This window comes from Dermacentor andersoni, chromosome 7 (assembly GCF_023375885.2).
Source record: "Dermacentor andersoni chromosome 7, qqDerAnde1_hic_scaffold, whole genome shotgun sequence".
NCBI classification, from domain to species: Eukaryota; Metazoa; Arthropoda; class Arachnida; order Ixodida; family Ixodidae; genus Dermacentor; species Dermacentor andersoni.
Window position 1 is genome coordinate 135,416,909 of NC_092820.1, and position 24,300 is coordinate 135,441,208.

Sequence of the window (24,300 nt, forward strand, 5' to 3'; positions counted from 1 at the left end):
TGATTTCACAACATTCAGTAAGTACGGTGACCAACAAACAGTCGCTGCGTGGTTACAACGGCGCCTTCTTAGGACGGGACTGAAAAAGACTGCACAGAGGACAGTCACCTTTCCTCTGTCCTTTGTCCTCTTTCTGACTGTCCTCTGTGCATTCTTTCTGTGTCGCGTCCTCGAAGCTCGCCATTATTACCATCTTCCATCAAGCCAGCAACCAACTAGCCCATCTAAGTATCTTAGTAGCTGCACGTTTCATTCGCTCTGATTTATGTCCCTAAAGGCGGGTTCCACAGGTCCTTGGCATTTATTTGTCATTGTTGACGTGCCATGTAATGCCACCGTATGTCAACAACCATATAGTGCAACAAGGCTGACCGACCGTGGTGATAGCGGGAACATGCCCTCAAGGTGCTGCCGTTATGGCCAAGGCCAATTACACACGTAGTGGGAGGCACAGTGAGGAAAGGCTTACTGAGAGCTGCTATATCGTGGACACTTGCAACAGATATCGCAAGGTCAACATGCCACAAAATATTTGGCAGGAAAGATTTAGATCATGAACGTCATCAGTTTGCTCTGGACAGGTGGCCTAAATGGTATATTTCGACCATTTGAAGCATTCGGTGGAATTCTGCTTTACTCGCCCGTTAAAAAAACTATGCTCCGCATTCGTATATTTCCGGAGATTCATGTGCAAATAAAATTCACGGCGCCATTATTTTTGTCTCGATCCCCAGCATGAAACGAATGGAGTGCCTGATAGATAAATTAGCGTGATATAAATCCAGATTCCAGGTTAGGAGGAGGAGGAGGAGGAGTAGGAGGAAAAAACTGTATTCTGGCCCTGCACAAGGTGTTGCCACCAGCCTGGCTAGTCCCATGTTGGGACCGGGAGGTCAGGCCTCCTAGCCCTATAACGGGCGTACTGGACAGCCAGGACTTGGGGGATATGATCGTGGGATCTAATCATTCCTGAAAACTGTTTCCGGGAAATGCTAGGGCCGAGCGGCCCACACTCCCAGAGCATATGTTCAAGCCTGCATATCTCTTTTTCGCATGTTTTTCATATAATATTCATGTCTGCAATGTCATATCATTCCTTTATTTGTGCAGGTGAATAATAAGACTGTGTTTTTATGGCCTAACTGATTGTGCTCGGTTTAGCCTATAGAGAGCGCTTGCAAACTTCCTCCTTTCCATGTAGTAATGTTTTGTAATTTCGTTGTATGTAATGAGCGTTCGTCTCTGTAGGTTCTCCAATCCAGCCGAATGAAAACCATATGTAAAAGTTGCCCGGTCTGTAAGTTCGCGGGCGACACTGTTGGCCGATTCATTTGGATTGACAGGAATGCCATCAAGTGAACCAAGGTGTGCTGGGAACCAGTAAATGTAACGTGTAAGATTTGTTTGTCTTATGTTAATTATTCTCGCAGCCTGTGGGGCAATCTTTCCCCTATTGAAAGATCTCATAGCCGTTTTCGAGTCACTATATATTTCTGTGAATCTGTCGTCTGTTAGTGCCAATGCAATGGCAAAATGTTCAGCGACTTCAGGTTTGCTAGTGCAGACAGTGGCACAGTAGCTGCATTTGCCCTGGTGATCCACTACCGCCGCCACGAACTTAGTTCAATCCTTTAGGCAGCCGAATGAACAAAGCAGGCTCCTCTGCGCCCTTTATCCATTTTCTTGATTAACGCCCTGGCTCGTGCAACTCTCCTGTTGACGTTATTATGTGTTGGGTGCATATTCCTGGGTAGCGGCGCAACAATTATGTTGTCTGCGAATTCTTGAACTTTAGTGTACTGTGCTGGATCCGTAATGGCGTTGATCATGCTCTTGTCCAGGATTGCAGATAGTCTAGCTATGTGTGAGATTCCGGGACACATGAGCTCCTCTCTTATCTTATGCCTCCCACCAAAGCTAAGGCGTTTATTGAGTTAACCTGACTCGCTGTTCATGTTCTGTGTCCTCTTATAACGTTTTTATTGAAATCATTTGTGCAGAATAAGAATACAGATAATTTCATACCAAACTTCTTCCATACGACTGTTTCGCAAGGAGAAATGAGCGACTTGTATTCACGCAACTTTGGTAGTAGCTTCAACTTGTATGGCGTATAGCTCACATGTAAAACATATTAAGAACACTACAAAAATGATGACGTTTAAGTTTATTAGCTGTCCGTACGACTACATTTATTATGCATTCGTGGAACGCACTTTCTCTATTGCCAGCAGTGTTTTTAGATAACGTAAGACCAAGTTGCCTTATGAGTATTATGGAATAGGTTTTTCATGAAATAGTCTGCCATATTCCAAAAATCATATTCTGGTGCTTGATGTGCCAAAACCACGATATTATTATGAGGCAAACCGCAAAGAGTGACTCCGGGTGAATTTCTGATCAGTTAGGGGTTCTTTAGCGTGCATCTAGTGCATGGTACTAAGTTGTTTTTCGGCAGAGGTGCACTTTGGGATTGTTTGGCTGTTTCGCAAAAGAAGTAGAAAAGAACACCTGCATGACATGCACATTTATAGCTGTGCCCTCAACACTCAGAAATAAGGTGCAGCGGAAGCACAGGCTATAGCTGCCGTTATCCATCGTAGAGTACGATAATGAGGTCGCGCGCCTCTGCATGCCTATGACCTATTAGGTTATAAAGACATTTGTTTTTCTTTTCAGCGGTCGGTCATTCCTCGCCATTTCAACTTCATTTTCACTTGAACTTGAAAGGCTGTATACTACCATCTGTTTGTAAACGTAGACCAAGCCGATGACACACACACACACACACACACACACACACACACACACATATATATATATATATATATATATATATATATATATATATATATATATATATATATATATATATATATGATAGGCATGTGTGTGTGTGTGCGTGTGGTGTTGTCTTAGTACCGTAGTTGGGCACATTCAAAATTTGTTAAACTTTTTACTGCGGTTAGCATTGTTTGCCTACTTCAGGTGTTTTGAGCCTGTGTAAATATCTCTATCTGTCGTTCTATCTATATATATCTACATCATCCAATCATCTATCTATCAGCCTCTTACATTGACCAAGTAACCCGAATTGTCTACCCTCTTCGACCCCTAGGTGTATGTTCATGGTCGTGGTGCCGTCGTGGTCCTTCCATTGTTGCTATTCCAACGATGTGATCTGACTCTCCTAGTGACGTCGTTGTAACGCACTGTATGTCGGTCCAGTTGCCCGAGCTGCCTATTAGTTCGGACCACTACGCGTATATATGCCCGTGATCACGATGCCGTCGTGGCCATTGCATCATCGTCATTCCAGCTTTGTCATTCGACTCTCGTGGTGCCGTCGTCATGCATTCGTCATGCATTCGTTGTTACACCACCGTCGTGATACCGTTGTGGTCGTCCCACGAACGTCGCTCCAGCTTCGCCATCGGGCTGTCACCACGGCGTCATCATCCCGACATTAACACACAGCCATCGTCAAACCATTATCGTCAGTGTGTCGCGTTACCTTCGTCATCACTTTACAAACGTAATCCCATTATCGTCATGCCGTCGCTTTCATACCGGCTTCGTCGCTCCATCGGCGTCAATCCTTCTACGTCCTTCTATTCTAATTATACTCTCGTCATTCAGTCGAATTTATGCCGCCCTTGTCATGCCATTGTCGTAATTGCGTCGTCTTCAGAGTGCCGCTATCAAGTATGTGTAGTCATACCATGGTAGTCATGCAGTCGTGGTCTTGCCATCGTCGTCACTCCCGCTTCTCCATCTGGTCCGTCGTGCCGTCGTCGTCACGCGATTGTCGTCATACACTCGTCGCCATCAATTTGCTATCATGCCAACGTTAAGACATTGTCGTACTTGCCTAGTCGTCGTGCAGTCCTCACCATGCAGTCGTCATACCATCGTCGTGATGCTGCGCCTGTCGTTCCAGTGTCCTCATTCTAACTTGAGCATCCTACTCTCGTCCTGTCATCGTGGACATGCCGTCGTTTACACACAGTTTTTGTCATACCACTGTCCTTATGCAGTCGTCCTCACGATGTCGTTTCCCAATCGTCATCACTTCAGTAACATTATGCCATTGTTATCTTGCTGTCGTCGTCATACCACCTTTGTTGATCGATCGACGTCAATCCTTCTTCGTCAATCTTTGTCACAAGTTTGTCGGACAGTCACTATAATGTGTTCATTTTAATACCGTCGTCACGCCAGTATTGTGACCATGCCGTGTTTTTATTCAAGCTTTGTCGTCCCGTTTTCGTCATACCACCGTCGTCAATCCAGCACCGTCACGCACTCATTGTCAATACATTGTTCTCATGTCATCGTCGTCACCGTGTCCTCATTATGCCGTATTTGCCGTTCCATCGTCGTTCCATCGACGCCATGCCTTCTTCGACATTCCATCGTCGTCAATGCGTCGGCGTCATATATTCATAGTCATGGTGCCATTCTCATGACAAGCATTGGCAAGCAAGCGCCACAGCACAGTGGGACGATACAAAAGCAATGCAAGTCTTAAAATGACTTCTGCAGATCTTAATTAGGTGCGAAATCAGAAATTCGGTATTGCTCTCGAATGCTTATCACATTACTACCGACAGCCACCGACAAGTAAGTTCTGCCGTAATTTTTTTTTCAGTCGCTTTCAACACCTTCAGTTGGACAACACCAACTGTTTCAATATCATGCAAGTTTGCAATTCATCATCGTAACAGCTTGCCCTCAGGTAAACGCATCATCCCCACTAAGTTCTGGTGAGGCATACATGGGTAATTGCGCTTACCGTAATTTATGCAACCGTAACCTTACAAATATCGGCCACTACTCCTTAAAATTCATGTTTGGTTGTCCTTCATTCATAACTTATCTGTTCAAACGGACGTTCGTTCTAGGACTTTATCTTAGAATAATAACAACTGATACAAATTGAGTTCGCCTTTAGCTCTCTGACCAGCTGTTTTTCACAAGATATTTCCCGGGAAAAACTGCAACCGTGCCATTTTTCTGTGTCCCTTCAAACTGGATCTCTGTCTATACTGCCCGGCTGTGCTTTTGCTATAACCTATCGAAACTGCTTTACGAGAAGGGGCTGTACACCCCTCGACCTCTAACTTTGCAACAGGGCAATTGATGTCTCGGATTTTGTCAATTCTTTTATTTAACCTCAGTTTACGCCACGTACGCAAAGGGACTGCATCCCATGCGTTTTAGAAATACAGGTCCGCAGCTGGTATTAAACGGTCAGAGCAACAGAGGGAAAGAGTGGAGGAAACGGTAAACTTGCATTGCAAAAACACTTTGACATCAGCCTTTGGGTCGATCCAGGGTTGTAGTGTAAATAAAATATGCACAACCGGTGCACAACGGACACTTCAGCTTGTGCCCGCCTCTCGACAGATCAGCAGAGCAAGAAGCGCTGCGAAGTAAATAGAGGCATTCGGCAGCAGTATCAACTGCCTGGAACATTTTCTCCGGACAACATCATAGCTTTGTTCCCGTATTGTCAGGTAAGTACTTATTGTTTCTGAGGTTTATTGATTGTGAGAAAAAGGAAGCTTGCTACTAAAAATCCGACTATGCCGAAATAATAGCAGTAACAAAGCACAAAGCACGAGAAAATAAAAAAAAGCTGCAGTATATGCTTGTCACGGTGGCTAAGCAAAAAGGAGAGCAGTGCTATCGAAACACAGCGCTCCATACTTAATGCAGACGACAAAGTCTAAAATACATAGTGTGTTTCCGACAACTCTGGCCAGGAGGAGGAGGAATAAACTTTTATTCAGCTAGAGTAGAACCGGGTAAGCCCCGGTTCTACTCTAGGTGGGAGGTCTCCTATTCCAGTCATGCCAATCCTTAAAATATTCACGTGTGCGTTACGGGAATACCGCCTATTAAGTATTGTTCGCCGTCCTCTTGAACGATTCTCTTGAGTATAGTTTAGGAAAGCTAGGGTATGTTATTATTATTATTATTATTATTATTATTATTATTATTATTATTAATATTATTATTATTATTATTATTATTATTATTTGTTTGCTTGTTTGCTCGTTTTGTTTGTTTGTTTGTTTGTTTGTTTGTTTGTTTGTTTGTTTGTTTGTTTGTTTGTTTGTTTGTTTGTTTGTTTGTTTGTTTGTTTGTTTGTTTGTTTGTTTGTTTGTTTGTTTGAGTCAGGAAGATGCAGGATGGCCCAGGCCAAAAGTGAAAAATTCACTTCAAGGAAGCTTGACGCCTCCGTGTATATGGGATACAGCAAACGAAAACGCTCAAACATGTCTATATAACAAAAAACATTAGTACGGAACTAAGCTTACAAAAGAACTTGTACAGAAAGACTTTTTTACAACACGCATCTTCCAGATGCTATGAACAGTGCAAAACATATACCACATCAGATACACACACCGCACCATATATATATATGTGTGTGCGTGTGCGTGTGTGTGTGTGTGTGTGTAAGCAGAGTGGCTATAATAATAAGCACATTGTTTCCTGGTACAGTTCGTAACTTTGTAGATTATCAACGTCACGTGCTCTTGTATGTTACAGTGAGGTATAAATGTCCCGTATTGCAATTTCATCTTTTGGCCTTAAATATACAGGGTTGCCCAGCTAACTTGAGCCAGAGTTCAAAGATATGCGAATGTCACATAGCTGGACAGAACCAAGGTAATGTTGTTTGCCGTCACTTGGAGATACTCTTTTTGTTGCTCAATATGTGCTACATAAAAATGTTTTTTCGAGCGTGAAAGAAGCCCGCAAATGAACGCAAAATTGCCGCACGACTGGCCGCTCGAGGCACTTTGCGCGCATTTGCGGCCCTCTTTCACGCTCAGAAAAACACTTATACATGGCACGTACCGAGCAACAGAAAGCTGTATCGGGAGTCTTTCATGTCACTCTACAATTTTCTCATTGACACTTTTCGTCTAAGTATAATATTTGAAAAGTAAATTAAATAAAAAGGACTAATTATCTTATTAGGCGGAATGAACCCAATAATTTGAGCATTTCCAAGCGACGGCAAACAACATTACATTGGCTGTGTCCAGATACGTGGTATTTGCATATCTTTAAACTTTGCTTAGGTTAGCTGGGACACCCTGTATGCTCTGGATGTTTCTGTTAATGTCGTTCGCTGCACATCAGTCACTTTGGCCGTTCTAACGGCATCCTTAAAGAATTTATTGAACTTTTCTGCGAGCTCTAAAACTTTCAGACGATGACCGATAACTATGATATCGCCTTTAGCCGTCGGCGATTTCGTACGGTATAGTTTTGATTTAGCTGTTTCCAAACATTTCCTGCTTTTGAAATAGGGCACGTAAATACTTACCTTTTTCAGTCTTTAGAAAAGACGTTAGCTTATTGCGGTACTCCTTAAAATTTTCTAGATCCGGGACTGACTTCGTCTTAAGAAATTCTTTGAAAAATTTTCTTTCTCACTTTATTCTTTTCCTACACTCAAAAGTAATCCATGGCTTACGGCTTTTACCAAGCACTTCACTGATCCAGGAAAATTCGCTGAAGCACACATAATAAGTACACTTGAAGATGACCATAAATGCCTCGCAAGCCTCATCGGCTGTGTCAACGCGTCTTACTTGAGTGAGTAAGGGAAAAAAACTTTTATTGGGTCCAGCAAAACGTGATAGAACGCGCACCCGGCTAATCCCACGATGGGACTAACAGATCTAGTCTGCCGGTCGGAAAGCGGGCACGCTGGACGGCCAGTATTTGGTCCTCAAAGACGGGACTTCGCAGGAGCGCGTCCCACTCTTCCTTGGTGAGCTTCGGGCCCAGCGACCCGCACTACCAGAGCATATGAGGCAAAGTAGCAACCTCACCACAGGCCACTCAAGAATAATTCGGATAAATCTCGGGATATGTGCCGTTAATGGACGCCGGATTTGGGTAGGAGTTCGTTTGCAAGAGCCTGAGCGTGACCGCCTGTAGCTTGCTTAGCTTGGAGTGAGGCGGCGGGAAAACCCTTTTTTCTAAGTAAAAGAATTTAGTAAGCTCATTGTGCGTGATAGGAGTGTCTCTGTGTCCGGGGAGAGAGTCGCCCGATCCGAGGGCAGCGCGGTCGGTAAAGCTACGCGCAACCTCGTGGGCAGACTCGTTGAGGTTCAGAGGAACCCCCTCAAACGCCGCGACGTGGGCAGGGAACCAAAGGATGGAGTGTATGAAGGTGTCGCCGTGTTTGGCGCCTTTCAGAATTGGCATTACCCGCCGGGCTACTCGGCCTCTCTGGAATGCCCTGACCGCCACTTTCGAATCGCTATGCACCCTTTCGCTCCGACCATCTTTCATGGCGAGTGCAATGGCCACTTGCTTGGCCACCTCGGGGTTTGTCGTCCGGGCGGAAGCACAGTTGATGACTTTGCCCTGGATGTCCACGACGGAAACCGCAAAAGCCTTTGCGTCTCGGTATGCAGCTGCGTCCACGAAGCTTGCTTCGATCTTGTCCTTGTTTATTTGCTTCAGTATATTCAATGCTCTTGCCTTGCGACGACCTGCGTTGTTGACGGGATGAACGTTGCGTGGCAATGGGGCGACCACGATCTTCCCCCCTATTTCTCTGTGGATTTGGGTGTTTTCAGCCAAGTTCTTGGTGGGTGCGAGTCCGATCTCTTCGAGGATACGCCTGCCGGCCGGCGTGGTGGACAGCCGAGTTAGCTGGGCCCGTTCCTGAGCCTCGACTATCACTTCCATGGTATGCCGAGCCGAAGGAGGTTCTCGGTAAGCGTTCTGACGGGCAGCCCGAAGGCTCTCTTGACGAATTTTCTAATGAGGGCATTAAGCTTTTCTCGCTCGGCTCTAAGCCAGTTGTGCATGGCAACCGTGTAGGTGAAGTGACACAGCACCAAGGCGTTGATGAGCCGAAGCAGGTTGTCCTCCTTGAGGCCACGATGTCTGTTTGTGACCCTTCGCACGAGGCCCAAAGCATTGTCGGTCTTCGCAATTATCTTGCGCAACGCAGGGCTGTTGCCGCCGCGTGATTTGATGAACATACCCAGGACTCTGATGGTGTCGACCCGCGGTATCGGGTCACCCCTCCAAGTGAACAGGTGAATGTCACGTTCCGAGACAGGTCTCCAGCCCTTGGATCTTCCGCCATTTTCTTTTCTATAAAGCTGAAACTCAGATTTGGTCGGGGAGCATGTGAGTCCGGTGGGTAGCAGATACTGCTCCGTGACGTCTACCGCCTCTTGTGTGGCTCTTTCCACTTGCCCTTCAGTACCGCCGGTGCACCAGGTCATGATGTAGTCGACGTAGATGGTGTGCTTGATACCTTCAGCTTGGGCCAGATTCCTCGAGAGGCCGACCATGCAGATGTTGAAGAGAGCAGGCGAAATGACCGAACCTTGCAGCGCGCCCCGTGGGCACAGGAGCACCTCGTTGGAGACAAAGTCGCCGATACGTAGCTTCGCTTTCCTCCCCGTCAGGAACGAACGGGCGTAGTTATACAGTCTAGGGCCCAGCTCGAGGTCTGCGATGGAGGTCAGAATGTATTCGTGAAGGACGTTGTCAAACGCTTTCTCGAGGTCGAGTCCGGGCAGGGCCCTGGTGTCCTTGGTACTGCCATCGATGATTTGATGTTTGATCATGTTCATGGAGTCCTGCGACGAGACGCCGGCACGGAAGCCAATCATGTTGTGAGTATAGATGTTGTTTTCTTCGAGATATCTCTTTAGTCTTTTAAGGACGACATGCTCCGCCACTTTCCCGACGCAAGAGGTGAGAGCGATGGGTCGGAGGTTGTCCACGTTCGGAGCTTTGCCGGGTTTCGGGATCAGGACGACGTTGGCGGTCTTCCGTTGATCTGGGACGCTGCCATTTTCCCCCGCCTCGTTGACCTTCTCGGTGAGGTATTCGATTGAACCGTCGTCAGGGTTCCGCAGCATCTTGCTGGTGATTCTGTCGGCACCTTGCCGCTGAGCAAAAATGGCTTGTCTAATTTCCCCAACGGTGAAGTCTTCGTCCTATTCCGGACAAGCTGGGCCAAGGTAGTCAGGAAACCGGTCTTCCTCGTCTTCATGTCTACGGGAAGGTACTTCGTCATGAGCTTGGCAACCAGCTCGTCCCCGGAACAGATGTGGTAGTTTCGTGCAGGGCTCTAGCGAGCGAGTGTCTCTGGCTGTATCTGGTGCTGCCCTCATTGAGGAGATGTTTTAGCATGCTCCAGAACTTTCCGTTACGCATCTGCTTGTCGATCGAGTCACAGACCTCGTCCCATTGCTGCTTGCCGAGGGTCCGACAGTGATCTTCGATGGCCTTGTTAAGCTCGGAGATCTTTTTCCGCAATCTTCTGTTAAACCTTTTACCCTTCCATCGGAGAAGCAGCGCCTACTTGGCCTCGATCAGATGGGCTAACCTGCTATCCATCTTCTCTACCTCCAGGTCGCTGACGATCTTCTTAGTGGATGACTCGGCGTCACTGTTGATTCGCTCCCACCAATCTTCCAGGTCTTTGGGGACGGGTGCGCCGTGGTTGCCGCGGAGCTTGCGAAAAGGGTCCCGGTCCGTGACGGTGAACTCACTGGATATACTTCGGGCGACTTCGAAGCGGGTTTCGAGCCCGTAATCGCACGTGTTACTTCATCCCAAATTTCCTTTTTGAATCCTAAAAGAAGCATCCAAGGTCCGCGACGTCATATTCTCGATTGTTAATATTGAATCTTATTTGGAATGACTTGGTGTGCATGTTCCTTGAACTAGTAAATAAATGGGGAAGTAGTCTCCGGTACCGGAATACAGCACTCCCGATAAAGCGTTGTCTGTGTTTATATTGGTGATAAATATATCAATGAGTGATTCGGTCCGCGCAGTTAGACGAGCAGCAGAATTTGTTAAAATGGCATGACCTTTTGACTCCACAGTACACAAAAACGTTGCTTGATCAGCAGAAAGTTTATCAAATCGATGTTATTATCGCCTGCGATGATCACCTTGTATTTGCGTTCATTTATAAAGTTCAACAGTCACCAACATATTCATTAAAGGGAGTCGTAGGACATTTAGGTCGCTGACACATTGTGCAGAGCCCGTGACTGATCGATATTGAACGTGTGCGCTAACATCATTTCTTAAAATAATTATTTACACAATTAAAGTATTGCTTTTTTACACCCAAGGTATTTAGCAGAGAAGTCGTGGAGCCTTATGGACCAATATCAACCATTTCTTCCGTGAAGAAGCTGCTGTGCTTCATGTTGTTGCTATAGTGGTTTGTTTTTTATGTGTGCGGTTGCGAAGCAAGTGCACAATATTAAAAAAAATACCACCGTACTAAGCATATGCGTGAAACGATATCAGTGCGCTCAAATTTGCTTCGAGCGAATTATCGACGCGGCACGCATACCGAAGGCATATGGTGACTACGTGGACTGTGGAAACTTCTTTAGCAAATTTATCATAACCCATTCTGTAGCTTGGATATTTGATTACATGTTAAGCCATACGTGTCCCCCCGCAAGGTGGTAAAATTTTGGGGCACCCGGTGCGCTAAAACGTGCATTTCAATGTTTGTTTTTTTAATCGCATTTGAGCCGCACAGCAGTCTGATAACACTAAGTGGTGACGAAATGATATCGCGCCCCCGCAAGCGTTTACTTCAGAGTAACAAACGCCAATCTTTTGTGTACTGCAAGCATCAAACGCGATTAGAGGGGCTCCACATACTTCATGGCAACCTCGCGGCGTTTTGTTTTTGCGTGCGTGCCTTGTTGGCCTGCCGCTACGTGTTATCATGCTAGTAAACGAATTGCGGGCACAAACCAACGGCGACGCCCCTGGCAGCGCCACTGGGTGCCAGAACGTGCGAAAGAAAATGCACGATGTAATCTTCAACTGTTTAGCGAGCAGACGACGTACTGGAGTGCGCCCACTTACTGATGTCACACAATCCATGCCAAATAGGCGGTCGCTGTTGGTGGAAGGCGTTTAGAGGCTGCGACGTAAAATTCATATTTCGTGTAAGAATGTGCGCCGACAGTACAGATTCTTTAGAGTTCAGCTCTTTAGGTGCCCGTTTCTGCGTTGAACGTCGGCGTCTCTCGGCGTAACCGAGAGAACGGGCACAGCGAAGGATGAGAGCGCGAACGTAGAGCGCAGCGAGGGATGAAAGACGGCGAGAGCGGAGAGAGCGCGAGGAGGAAATGCAAGGAGGAGGTTGCAGCGCAAGCATAAGGAGGAACGCGGAGGAGGATAGTACGGCGAAAGGGCAGGGACGAAAGCGGAGTGCAGCAGGAGCCGAGCTCCACAGAAGCGACCAAGGATGCGGCGAGCGTGTCCGCCAATTCCGTATAAGGCAACAAAGCGCTGGCGCAGGCTTGGGATCCAGTGCGCATCCGCTACTTCACCTGCGTCGCCACCGCTAGAGAATGCACTCCGCGCTAGCCACGCGTCCCCACGTTCACGCTTTCTTTCTGAACAATCAGCGACGCAACCGGTGGAAATGGTTCATCTGCCGCTGCGGCTGAACGAGCTGCCCGAGCAGAGGCTCAGCGTTGCCGCCGAAAGGATCCTGTCACTCAGAATCAAATTATTTGCAACAATGCATCGCAAATTCAAAACACCTAAACAGCTGCGCTCAAGTTTCGCACTAGGGAGAGTCGTAATCGTCAGTGAATTTTTTTGAGGTCTACGCAGATGTTGCTCGGTGCGGTATTTACGAGTACTCCTTCGTAGATCAAGGGCTTGTGACTTGCCCCATGGCTCGAGTTGCATCTGCGTATACCGCAGAAGCTTCAGCCATTGCGCTGGCTATTAAAACTAAGGACGCTTTGGGACAATCGTCAATAACCCTTGCAGATTTTCAAGTCGCACGTAGACTCTTCCCCACCGGGAGACTACCACACAGCACCACTCACCTATTAGGATCCAACTTAACGCAGAACCACATGGTCATCTAGTGGCCGGCTTAGGCAGGACTCGAGAGCAATGAGAGAGCAGACGACGCAGCTCGTGCTTTTGTCAATCGAGCGGCCGACCACTCTGAAGAAAACACTTTCTTACCACCAGACATCCTTGAGCCCCAATGGCGCGAGCTAAGAAAGTACAGTCCTGGCCTGTCCATGCGGGTCTCTTACGACTGGCGCCGAGTACAGACGCACACATATCCAAATTTTTCTTTGAAACATGCCATTCACCACAGGCTGTACAGCGTTCGCTGTCCGTAGTGCAGAGGCCAGCCAACTCTGGCCCACATTACGTGGGATTTCCAAAGTAGGCCAGCCAATTTTAAGACACCGCAAAATAGCCGGGAAGCTTTCCGAAAGGGCGCAGGGGAGACTTGGCTCGCCAGTAAGGATACGGAGATGCAACTAGCGCTCCTCGACCAGGCAGGGCGGGCTGCCCTAACAAGGGAATCCTTGGGCTAGAGGCTCCACCCACTCGCTTTCTACATCTTTCTAAGTTTTCTAAGCGAAAGCTTTACTGCCCGCGAACTTGCCATTTCGCCGTGGCGGTGCTCCGAGGAGGCACATGACGTCACAACGCGTGCCTTGCCGCGGATATTTCTCTCTCTCTCTCTCTCTCACACACACACACCCACACACACACGCTCCCTAGTCACTACTGCGCATGCACCAATAGTAGGACCGAGCCACAGATGTTCCGACGCTGGGCAGCGCCGCGCCTTTCCGCCGCCACCGTTTGGTATGACGTTACACCACGTTCCTCGTCATTGCGCTTGCCTCCTCTCGGTTCGCCAGCTGCGTCGCATGCCTGATAACGTGTCGGAGGATTGAAAAGGAGAGCTCGCGCGCGCCGCAACCACAGGTGAGGCGGCAGTATGGCCGGCGACTATTCTGATAAGCAGGAAGAGGCCTGGAATCGATATCGGAACGAGATGAAGAGGAAACGAATCACCCAGGAAACAGACGAACAGCGCGCCGAACGACTGGCTAAATGCCGCAACATAGCTAGACAACCAGACTGACCTGGACTTGCAATCAAGACTAACCAAGGCTAACCATGCTATGTCTTAGCTTTCGCTACGTATATCTGGGCATAACCGAGCTAAGCCGCTGCCAATTTTTTTAATAAACGTTTCGATATATGTTGCAAACGAGGGTCGGCCTGGATGTTGTGGCCTTCTTTTCCCCCTGACTCTAAAAACGTGCGTTTCTACCAAATATGACTTTCAACACCACGTCTGTCGCCTTTAAGGGCTTTGCATTGGAGATATTGGGCTAAAAGGCTTTCCGTTGCTACCGAAGCGGTGCGTGAAAACTGTTCCAGCTTTTTCGTTGATCACACAGTGATCAAGTATTTGTAAGTAGACTAAGAAGGTTGCCAGAGTGACTGCAGTGGTTATGAGCGATAACACATAGGCTTGTATGCATATTGCTTGGCGTTGGTGGCGGTGCAATGACCGTTACGTTAGTCCATAGACGGTGGGATCCAGCAGCGCGATGTTCACACTGTAGGCATGTTTTTATGATGCCGACGCCAACTACAGTCGGGCACCTCTTCATAGAACGGAGTGACCTGTATAGCGACCTCTGTCCTTGTTCTTGTGTGAGCTGTGCGCTGCGCGACCTTTACAATGAAGTGATTTGTATGACCAAGGATTTCGGACGCCCCAAGCACTTCGTCATAAAGGCGTTCGACTGGATGACACGACCGGCACGTGTACGTCGCGTCCCACATACCACGAGCTGTAGCGCTTGTGTATGCTCTAGCTTCCGTTCGGCCACTAGAATTAATGACCTTCTTCCTTGCGCTACGATCGGGAGCGTGTTGGTTTCTCCCACCCCACCTCGTGGCAGCTAACGCTTTGAGACACAGTGTTAAACTGCTTCGGGATGCTTCGTCATTCTTAATGTCTTAGAAACTAGCCCAATCGTCAGCCATTGTCTATCTCACACAGCTTAGCGTGACGAGGGCCGCCTGTGGCGGCAAGTGTGAACACGTCGAAGCATTTGCGTTCCCCGTTGACGCATAATGAACAGTCACATACCGGACGCAGCCGGAGTTGGGAAGCGCCCGGAAATGTACTCTAAAAGGAAGGCTGACACACTGATAAGTACAGGCCGGATTTTTAGGCATTATAAAAAAGCGCGTTTGAGGCGCCAAAAATAGGCAGGCAAAACAACGTTTTAGGCCTCCAACGGCGTAAATATGAGCACAATAAATTTTTACATAAATGCAAATAATTTCAAACGAAGACGTGCGCGACCTGTATCTACGACAGGAAAACAAAAACTGTTATTGTTTATAATGTTACAAAGGCGCCAACAGTTGAACATAGCCGTGCAATTGTCCCATAAGACTGCTGGACTAATGACGACCTATTGCCTTAATTCAACAAGCAAACTGTTGATAATCATGTTCAATGGCCACTGTCACTTACTCGAGCGTCACATATAGTGAAACAGGCATGAAAAAGAATAATAGAAAGCAGGAAATACTGATTAAGAAAAGCGCTACGTCGTGTCTGCCTAACGCAATTAAATTAAGATACATCAAAACGGAAAAATAATAAGTGCGAGAGAGACGACGATTTATTAAGCAATTAACATGTTCTTACATGAGGACTGTTTAGGTACAACTCTGGTAATTTTCTCATGTACAATGACACCCTGAGAATTGTACAGGCAAGACGTCATAACACTGCCAAATACAGTTCCACCCATTTTGACGTGCACATCTTTGAAGAAATCTGTTTGGAGAGCACGTAGAACCTAGTCTAAGAATCACTGTGAAAATTGTGGAAACAAGAGCAAACTACCACCATCTCCAGATTTTTCGATTCAAAATTGTGCTTCTTGTCAATGAGAATGAACTTGTACGCTGAGAAGGAACGCTCGACATCGACAGATGTTATTGGAGCGTAGTTGTACTTGGGAACATTCGATGGCTTAACCGACACTTGTATCCTAGAGTGCTCATCAGCAAGGAGCCCTGAAACTTCTTTAAGGACAGAAAATCCCTCGTTCTTGCCCAAGACCGATTATAACTTCGCACGTGCCTTTTAGGCTATTGGTCCTTTAGGAACGGTGGCGATTCTTTGCTGTGCATGGAGAATTACCGTAATGTTCGTAATTAGAGTTTTTCCCGAACTTTCATGTTTCTTGATAGTATTTGCGAGTAACGTGAAGTTGGCGCACAAGTAGGTGAGGTCTCCTTGGAGGCTATGCACAGAGAGGACAGCTTCAGCCTTTCTGACTGCAGCGATCTGATCACCTGAAAAGCCGTTAATCACGACCTTGATGTCCGAAAAGTAGCAGTTGTAATACTCAACAGCTTCTAGCCATGTTCCCCAACGTGTGACGATGGGCTCTGGCGGAAGGGGTACGTCCGGCAACTTCTCCTTGAACAAGCACACGCGAGATGGTGCCTTCAGGAACATGGCCTTGCCTGAAGCAATGAGCTCGTTGACGTCAATGAAGTGCTTCCTCAACTCTTCACAAACACGGTGGAGCGCATGAGCTAGGCGTGTGGCATTCACCATCTACGAGTAGAACGTCTTCAAACGATGAGCAGCCTTGTGCATGTAGGCTGCGGCGTCTGTGTAGAGCAACAAAACCTTGGTGTCATCGACTCCTGCAGGGTACAGAACCTTCAGGGATTCGTTTACAAAGTATGCTATGGACTGGCCGTTTATTCTCTCCAAAGGCTTCGAACACACGAGGAAAGACCTTGTTTTCTCGTGTGCTGCAAGCTTCCCAGCTAGAAAGTGAGAGACAAAGCACCCCTTGACGTCTGTTTTTTGTCTACGGAAATCCAAATGCAGGAGTCGCTAAGCTCTTCTCTGGTTCTTCTTAACGTTTCTTCATACAAAGGCCGGAGGTAGTTCTTCCGCAGCGTCGACTCAGACGGCACGTTGTAGTTGCAATATTTCTGTAGGAACGGTTTCAGTACAGCATTTTCAATGTTGACCCAAGGAATATTTGCAGCCACAAGGGCCTCGCACAAATCGACGTTGAAAGCGTTCGTCCTGTCGTCCTTGAACGCTACTGTTAAAAACGACTGCTTGGACGTCGAGGGCTTGTCGCGCTTAACCTCTGCCAGGTGACCTTCCGTCTTTTCATGCTGTGCCAGATGGTACTTTTTCTCGCAGGGATTTTGCGCAAATGCGTTAGGATTTCTTAAATACGACGCGTATCTCCAATATCACAGCATCGATAAACATGCTAAAATACTAAGCATACTGACATGCTAGCACAATATAAATAAATACGATAAGCATCAATAAACACTCCAACTTTCACAGCGAAGTGCTCGAACCTCGAAGCCGCGTCCCAGTTGATGGTAGAACTGCTCTTCATCAGAGGGCTACCACGTGCGTCATACGACCACAACGTACTTGAAGCGCAAGGACAAGCTCAGCTTCCACGGACGTAACATTAATTTGACTCAGCACGGGCACGGTGTGCGACGTCCATCCGCTAAATTCCACGGTGGCAAGTATTAAAGCACCACGGCAGTAGATAAGGTACCAGGGGCCCTATAACGTAAAACTATTCCAATATGTTTCTATTCCAATCTCCTGACGTCAACTTTGCGTAACCACCAACGCAAGTACCGGGCGGTCATCCGCAGGGTTGTATGAACCAACCAATCAAACGCTCTCCTCGTTCATAGGAGGTCCCTTTTGTTTGCTTGAAAAACTAATAACATTGCCTACACTGAGCGGCTTGTCGTATCTAATTGGCTGACAAGAGGCGAGGAGAACGCTCAAGTGGAGAGGGATTTGATGGGGCCGAGCCACTGCACTGAAAGTCGATTACCGGATGAAGAGGGTGGTGCCGGCGTCTACGATTGGTCGGCTTTCCCTTACTTAGCTTGCGGTGGCTGGTCGAAAATCGCGGCGGCATGCAACGGAAGCTGAAGAATGACGCTAAAACGGACCCTCAGCAAAGAAGAGTTGGCAGAATGAGGGGGTAAACGTGCCGAAAGTGCTCGAAAACGTTACACGGCCACGCAAGAAGTCATATTATACGCAAATACACCCATGCTCTCCGGCAGGTGCGAGTAGCCAGCGTCTGAGCGATCGGCGGCAGCCATCTTCTATTCCTATCGGAACGGGGCAGCCTGCGGCTATTCCGAAGAAAATTCAGTTTTGTTCGGCATATTAATGCATCTTTATCGCGTACACGTCACTTTGACGCGGTGAGTTCTTGCGGTTTTGTGATGTCGCGTGACAGGCAGGTGAAGTGGGTGCAGCCGGAAAACTTTTTACCAATAGCCGAGGGCTAATGGCGAAAAGGGGTCGAATCAGAAATAACTGTTTTTCTTTTTTCTGTCAAATCATGCATAATCAGTGGGTACACATCATATCAGATGGGGAGGTATCGCGGTTTTCGTGACGTCGCGTGACAAACAGTTGAAGTGGGGGTGGTCGAAAAAAATTTTTCACCAATCGTGGAGGGCTGATAGCAGAATTGGAATAGAAAAGTTTGGAATAGGTTTACGTTATAGCGCCCCAGAATTCAATCGGGTGCTAACTTGGCTTAGCGTACCTCGGTAACTCTTGCTGGCATCAGGCACGTACCCAAAAAGGGGCCCGCCCCCCCCCCCCCCCCCCCGTAATTAAGACGCATACCCCCACCCCTCTCCGCCCACGCCGCCACTTCTCACACGCATTCCTAAAGCGCCGCCAAATCAATGTTGAGACTTGACAGCTATTCGGTGGTCAACATTTTGTTGCCTTTTTCAGTGCTTTTGGATGGCGGTAGTTATCGGCGTCTCCTGGGATGTGAAGGCCAGTTTCCTCATCAAGTCGGTGCCCGCGCGATTAACTCGAGATGCATTCAGTTGTCACCATCTATTCAACGGTCACGCGCATCGTTGTTGCTTTGTTAGTTCAACCTTCTTCGTCTAGTCTGATCGAGGGACCAGGAAAGGGATTCAGTTCATGGTCAGCTGGTCTGTATGCGCGTGGAATGAGTTGCGGCCAGAGAAAATGCCAATTGCGTTTAACTTTTCTTTTTGTTGGGGTTTTGTTTTGGGTAATGTTAAGAGCGCTTCCCTCATTTCGGCTTCGGAATTCCTAAATAGCCCCCGTTCTCGATGGTGTCGAAGCCGGCTAAGTAAGTTGTTACCAATAGTAGAGAAAGCCTAACAAACTAACATCATCTTACCTATAATTTCACTAAGCATGACTCCATACGAATGTAAAATAATTAATGAACTTAGTCAGCAAATTTAAACAAACCGCGTTTTAGTAAAATTAGATTGTATGGTTTAGCGTCTAGAAATTCAAAAATGTGCTATGATTGTCGCCGCACTTAGGAGCTCTGGAATAATTTTGACCACGTGGTTTCTTAAATGGGTACCCAATGTACACGAGTTTTCCTGTATTCCGATTCCTCTTGCTGGTGGCCGTTACACCCGGCAATCGAACCTGCTACCTCGTTGTCAGCTACACAATGCCATCAATACTCAGCCATCGTGACATGTAACAGTTTTTTCCGATCATCACATATCTTCAGCCAGATTTAGCCCTTCAAGCATCCTTTAGCAGTTCGCAGGCGACGACGAATCTAAGCGAACTTCCATTCAGGACCTCACTCCACGGTGGTGTGTCAGTCAATTAATCCCTGCGGATCCTTAAGTGGAGCTCTAAGTGGTGTTTCCGATCCTGTTCGATGGAGTGTCCAACTCGGTTGTGGCAGAAAGTCAGTTCTTAAAAAGCATTTGCGCCGGTTATCCACTAAGCTCTTTGAACAACATGAATTTCGGCCATGCGCCTCCTACTTTTCAGCCGCACCTAAAAGACGTAGACTTCTTATTAGTTCGACTTATTTCACTTCGTTAGCCAACATCTTTTATTTAAATGCATTTCAGACTATCAACTTCACCTCGTGCGGATGGCGTTCCGGAAAACAGTGCAAGGCGTCAACGTGGCCTGCTTCTTTCCTGACGATGCCGTCATTTCCGCCCTGTCTTACGAGCCACGTGAGGACGACGTTTTCGTCACCGGTTACCCCAAGAGCGGCACGACTTGGGTACAGTACATCGCCTACGGTGTTTTTCACGATGGCCAGCCACCGTGCGATCTCTCGCAGTTCATCGCGGAGACACCATTCCTGGAGCTCTTCGGCGCAGACTCCTTGGGCAGCATGCCGAGACCCGGCACAATTAGGACACACCTGCTCTTCGACGAGAGCAGGTTTTCATCTCGAGCAAAGTACATCTACGTCGCGAGAAACCCTTACGATGTTTGCGTATCGTCCTACTACCAGTTATTGACGCACACAGTCAATGAAGAGGACGTAGGAAGTTTCGACGAACACCTGAAGCGTTTTGTCACTGGTGCTAGTACGTCCGGACGCTACTTTCAAGACAGTCTCCTGCCTTTTTACTCACGCAGAAAGGACAGTAACGTTCTGTTTTTAACCTACGAAGACCTGCACGACAACATTGGGGCACAAGTACGGAAGATCGCGCAGTTTCTAGGTCATGAATACGGCCAACGCATTTCCAAGGATCCCACAATGTTGCAACGCATTGTCGAAATGTCTTCGGCAGAACGCATGCGCCCTGTCTTCAAGGAATTCCTGAAGGCAACCATCGATTTTTCGGTGTGTCACAGGAGCCGCAGAAATGCCTCGATCTGTCAGTCACTACTCGTCACCCAGAAATTCCTCGACAACCGTCCTCCCAGACATGAATTTGTGCGGGATGGTACCGTCGGGAGCTACAAGAAAATATTTTCTGAGAATCAGGCAGGCATGCTGAAAGAGTGGATAGCATCCAGTACGTCAGGCTGTGATGTCATGAGTCTTTGGTCAGGAATAGGACTTCCTTAAAGTCAAGATTCGATGCTATTAAAGTGCTTCCGGTTTCAACCATCGTTACAAAAAGACAGAGGGGTCTATACCTGCATAAATAAACACTGAAGAGGTACCGTTACACTAGTGTTACGTGCGGACAAACGCCTACAAACTATTTAGGTGTATCCGCAAGAGCAGACCAGCAAGACCAGGGCCGCAATAGACGAAGGTTGAAAATTAGTTCGCGCCAGAAGTCCAGACACACTTCCGTCTTCTGCCCTGCATCAACCAGTCTTTCTATTGTCAGTGGTATTGTAAGAACATTTAGACTTCGCAAGGATTCTGCCGCAGCGCAACGAAGGAACACGGACAAGAGGAGCCGACGCAAGCGCTGTCTTACAACTGAAGCTTTAAGGACACATAAGAAGTGTATATAAACACAGCTGCGCAAACTAAAAAAAAAATAAACGAACTAGCCCACCAATAAAGCAAACCAAACACCACACAGGTGTCGTTTCCTATTATTCAACTATGCACGTTCACTCTACGTTCCAGAGATGAACGGTTGGCTAACACAAACCATCGCTACAGTCCGGATATGACAGGTTTGAGGTGCTTTGAGGTGATCGTTATGTGTGTGTTGACGGTGCCAGTGTTTGCAAAATCCGGTGCACAACCGACAAGGACAGCAATGGCTTGACAAATCGCAACTTGGTATGCATTAGTATGCAGTGTTCTTTCAGGCGGGCGGTGGCTGCTCTTGTGGATAGGTGTTCTCCTGAGACTATTTGCATATCCCAATAATAACCCAAACACAGTTCCACGTCCAAAAAAGTTAGAACCACTTGTTCGGTCTTTCGTGGGCATGCAGAACACGCTTGTGCAAAAATAATGAAGCGGCATTTGCGTAAAAATTTACTTATTATAGTATTCCTTTACATAGTAAATAGCTTGTTGGATGATCCACTGTGGAGACTTTACTCCAGCATATCAAAAACACAAATATAGACAGCCGATTTCGCCCCGCCGAAATCATAATTTGGAGGCATAAAACTCAGCGTAGCATATAAGACACGTTGGGTATTGCATGGATATTATTTCGTGGGAAAACGATTCATTTAGCATGTGGAGAAAATTACAGATAACTATTTCTCTCCTCAGTTTCATGCGCAAACCGCAGGGCGAGCACGTCAGCGTAAAGTCACAAATGTAAAAGTATTTTCGCGTCTTGGAGCCATCTTTCCAAAAGCCCTTGAGCGTTCCTGGATTCAGCCTTGGTAGCATAAGAATTATTGATTGAATGACAGCCTTTTACGAGACGAAAACCACGATATGATTCGAATCCGAGCCATAGCGAGGGATTCCGGATTAATTTTGACCACCAGGGCTTCTTCAACGTGCCCCCAAAACACATGACACGGGTGTTCTTGCATGTCACCCCCATCGAAATGCGGCCTTCGCTGCCCGCAATGAAATTCACAACCTTGTGCTTAGCAGTAAAGCGTCATCAGTGCTAAACCACTGCGAGTGGTCACTTATAGAAGTGACCGCAATATTTGCTAATCGAAAATCAAGCCGCTGTTCGAATCAAGGTCAATAGCAAGGTGAGCTACGCGACCTTGCTTTCTTTCGTGAAACATTCTTGCTCTGCTAGACTTACACACAACCTAGAAAAGAGGTACAGGTATACGCACAGTATATCAAATGTGCTTGTATTTGTGCTTCTTTGTGTTGCTTGTAGCTAGGCCCACTTTATTGGCTTTTTGCTGTAGCTTTAGACGAGCAAAAGTTTTTAATGTTTAGCTAACTAGCCCGACGCAAAGCTACCCTGTTTTACATAACTGCTTGTACATATGTAATGGTCTTGCGCATTTCCTGCAAACTGTAAAACCTCGTTCTACGCCAGCTTTTATTGGCACACGAGCACAAGAACTTTTGTTCATGCGCTGAACACTTTTCCTATCTTTTCTATCTCTTCATCGTCACGTATCTGGTAGATGGATGCCTTATGGTAATTACCGCCGGCTTTCGTGATTTCGTTTTCACGTGATCTTGGTCGTGCCCACTGGAGGTACACCAAAATTTACTTTGGCGTCAAGAATTAGTCGCGGCAGCTTGATCACATTAGTCGCATGTTGTGTTATCGCCGACTGTTCGACAAATTCGGTTGCACTCACGTGCCTCAGAACACCCTCTGGGTCTCAAGGCACGTGCTGACATCCTCTGCTGCCCACCGCCGCAGCAACTGTAGATGCGCCGACTTTCCCAGAATAATTTCACAGTAGTGAACCTCGGGCGCCATAACATAAAGCTATTCCAAACTTTTCCATTCCAATTCTACAGTCAGCTGGCACTTTGATGGTAGAGTCTGTGGGACATGAACTGTCTAGTCCTTACCCTCTTTTGTTCACTTCTCTAATTCAAACCTCGGAAGCTATCTAGGGTAGGTTATGTTTGGTTAGGCTAGATCACGAAAACCATGAAAACCACGAAAACGCTCCATCTGATGTGATATGTACAAACTTATTATTCGTTATTAGATCAAACGAAAGAAAAGTAATCAGTTCTGATTCGACGCCTTTTTTGCTATTAGCTAAAGAAGCGTCGTTTTACCATTTTCTGTCGTACAAAGCGCCACCCACGCCGCAGCATACACCACATACAGGTTTATAATATCAGCATACAGTGGATTACGTAGAGTATAAATACATACATTACAAAATGAAAAGTGGAAGTCATACTAAGCAACAATATAATAATAAGTGATGTCTTCAGCCTGAAGATCCTAGGCACAACCGCACAAACGTAAATAAGCTGGTTGCTCAATTCAAAGAGTGTATATGAGGTCCAAAGGAACAACGTGTTGCATGTGCCTGACGAGCATTCTACCAGCCTAAAATTTTCATTAGTGTCCCTTGTGCATAACCACGCCACTCGATAAAAATTTGCCAGACTTTCTCTGGTAAATAAACTTAAGATGACGGCGCTGCTAAAAACTGTGCGCGGAGTCCCAGTGCCTCACTTCTTACCTGACGACGCTGTCATTTCAGCACTGACCATACAAGCCGTTCCATGAGGAAGTCTCCGTCGCTACGTTCCTAAAGTGCGAAACAACTTAGATTCAGTGCACTGCATACGGAGTCTGTCACAACGGCAAGCCACCACCAGATCTCGCTCAATTCCTCGCCAAGTCCCCGTTCATATAGAACTCTTCGGTGCTGATGCAGTGGAAGCCATTCCCCGACCTGGGACCATCTGTACTCACTTGCCTTTTGACGAGAGGTGATTTTCGTCTCACCCGAAGTACATCAGCGTCGCAAAGAACCCTTGTGGAGTATGTATCTCTGTACCATCACTTTAGAATATAGACTGTCACCGCAAAAGTCTCTAAATTTCGACGAGTACTTCCGATGTTTTGTCGACGGTTAAGCAAATTTCTGGAGCTATTTCGAAGACAGCTTGCTCCCCTGGTGCTCCCGCAGAAACGAGAGCAACCATCTCTTCCTCACCAACGAAAATCTGCTCCATGATGTAAAACTGCAAGTGAGAAGGATCGCCG

At 47.0% G+C, this 24,300-nt stretch overlaps 1 protein-coding gene across 1 annotated transcript; it reads left to right on the top strand.

Annotated features, from left to right (window-relative positions):
- Window positions 1-19,835: 19,835 nt before the first annotated feature.
- LOC126534510 (sulfotransferase 1 family member D1-like) lies at window positions 19,836-22,992 on the top strand. Its single transcript, XM_050181777.1, has 2 exons — window positions 19,836-20,286; window positions 22,928-22,992. The coding sequence occupies exons 1-2, from the start codon at window positions 19,836-19,838 to the stop codon at window positions 22,990-22,992; spliced, it is 516 nt and encodes a 171-aa protein (XP_050037734.1).
- The last annotated feature ends 1,308 nt before the right edge of the window (window positions 22,993-24,300 follow it).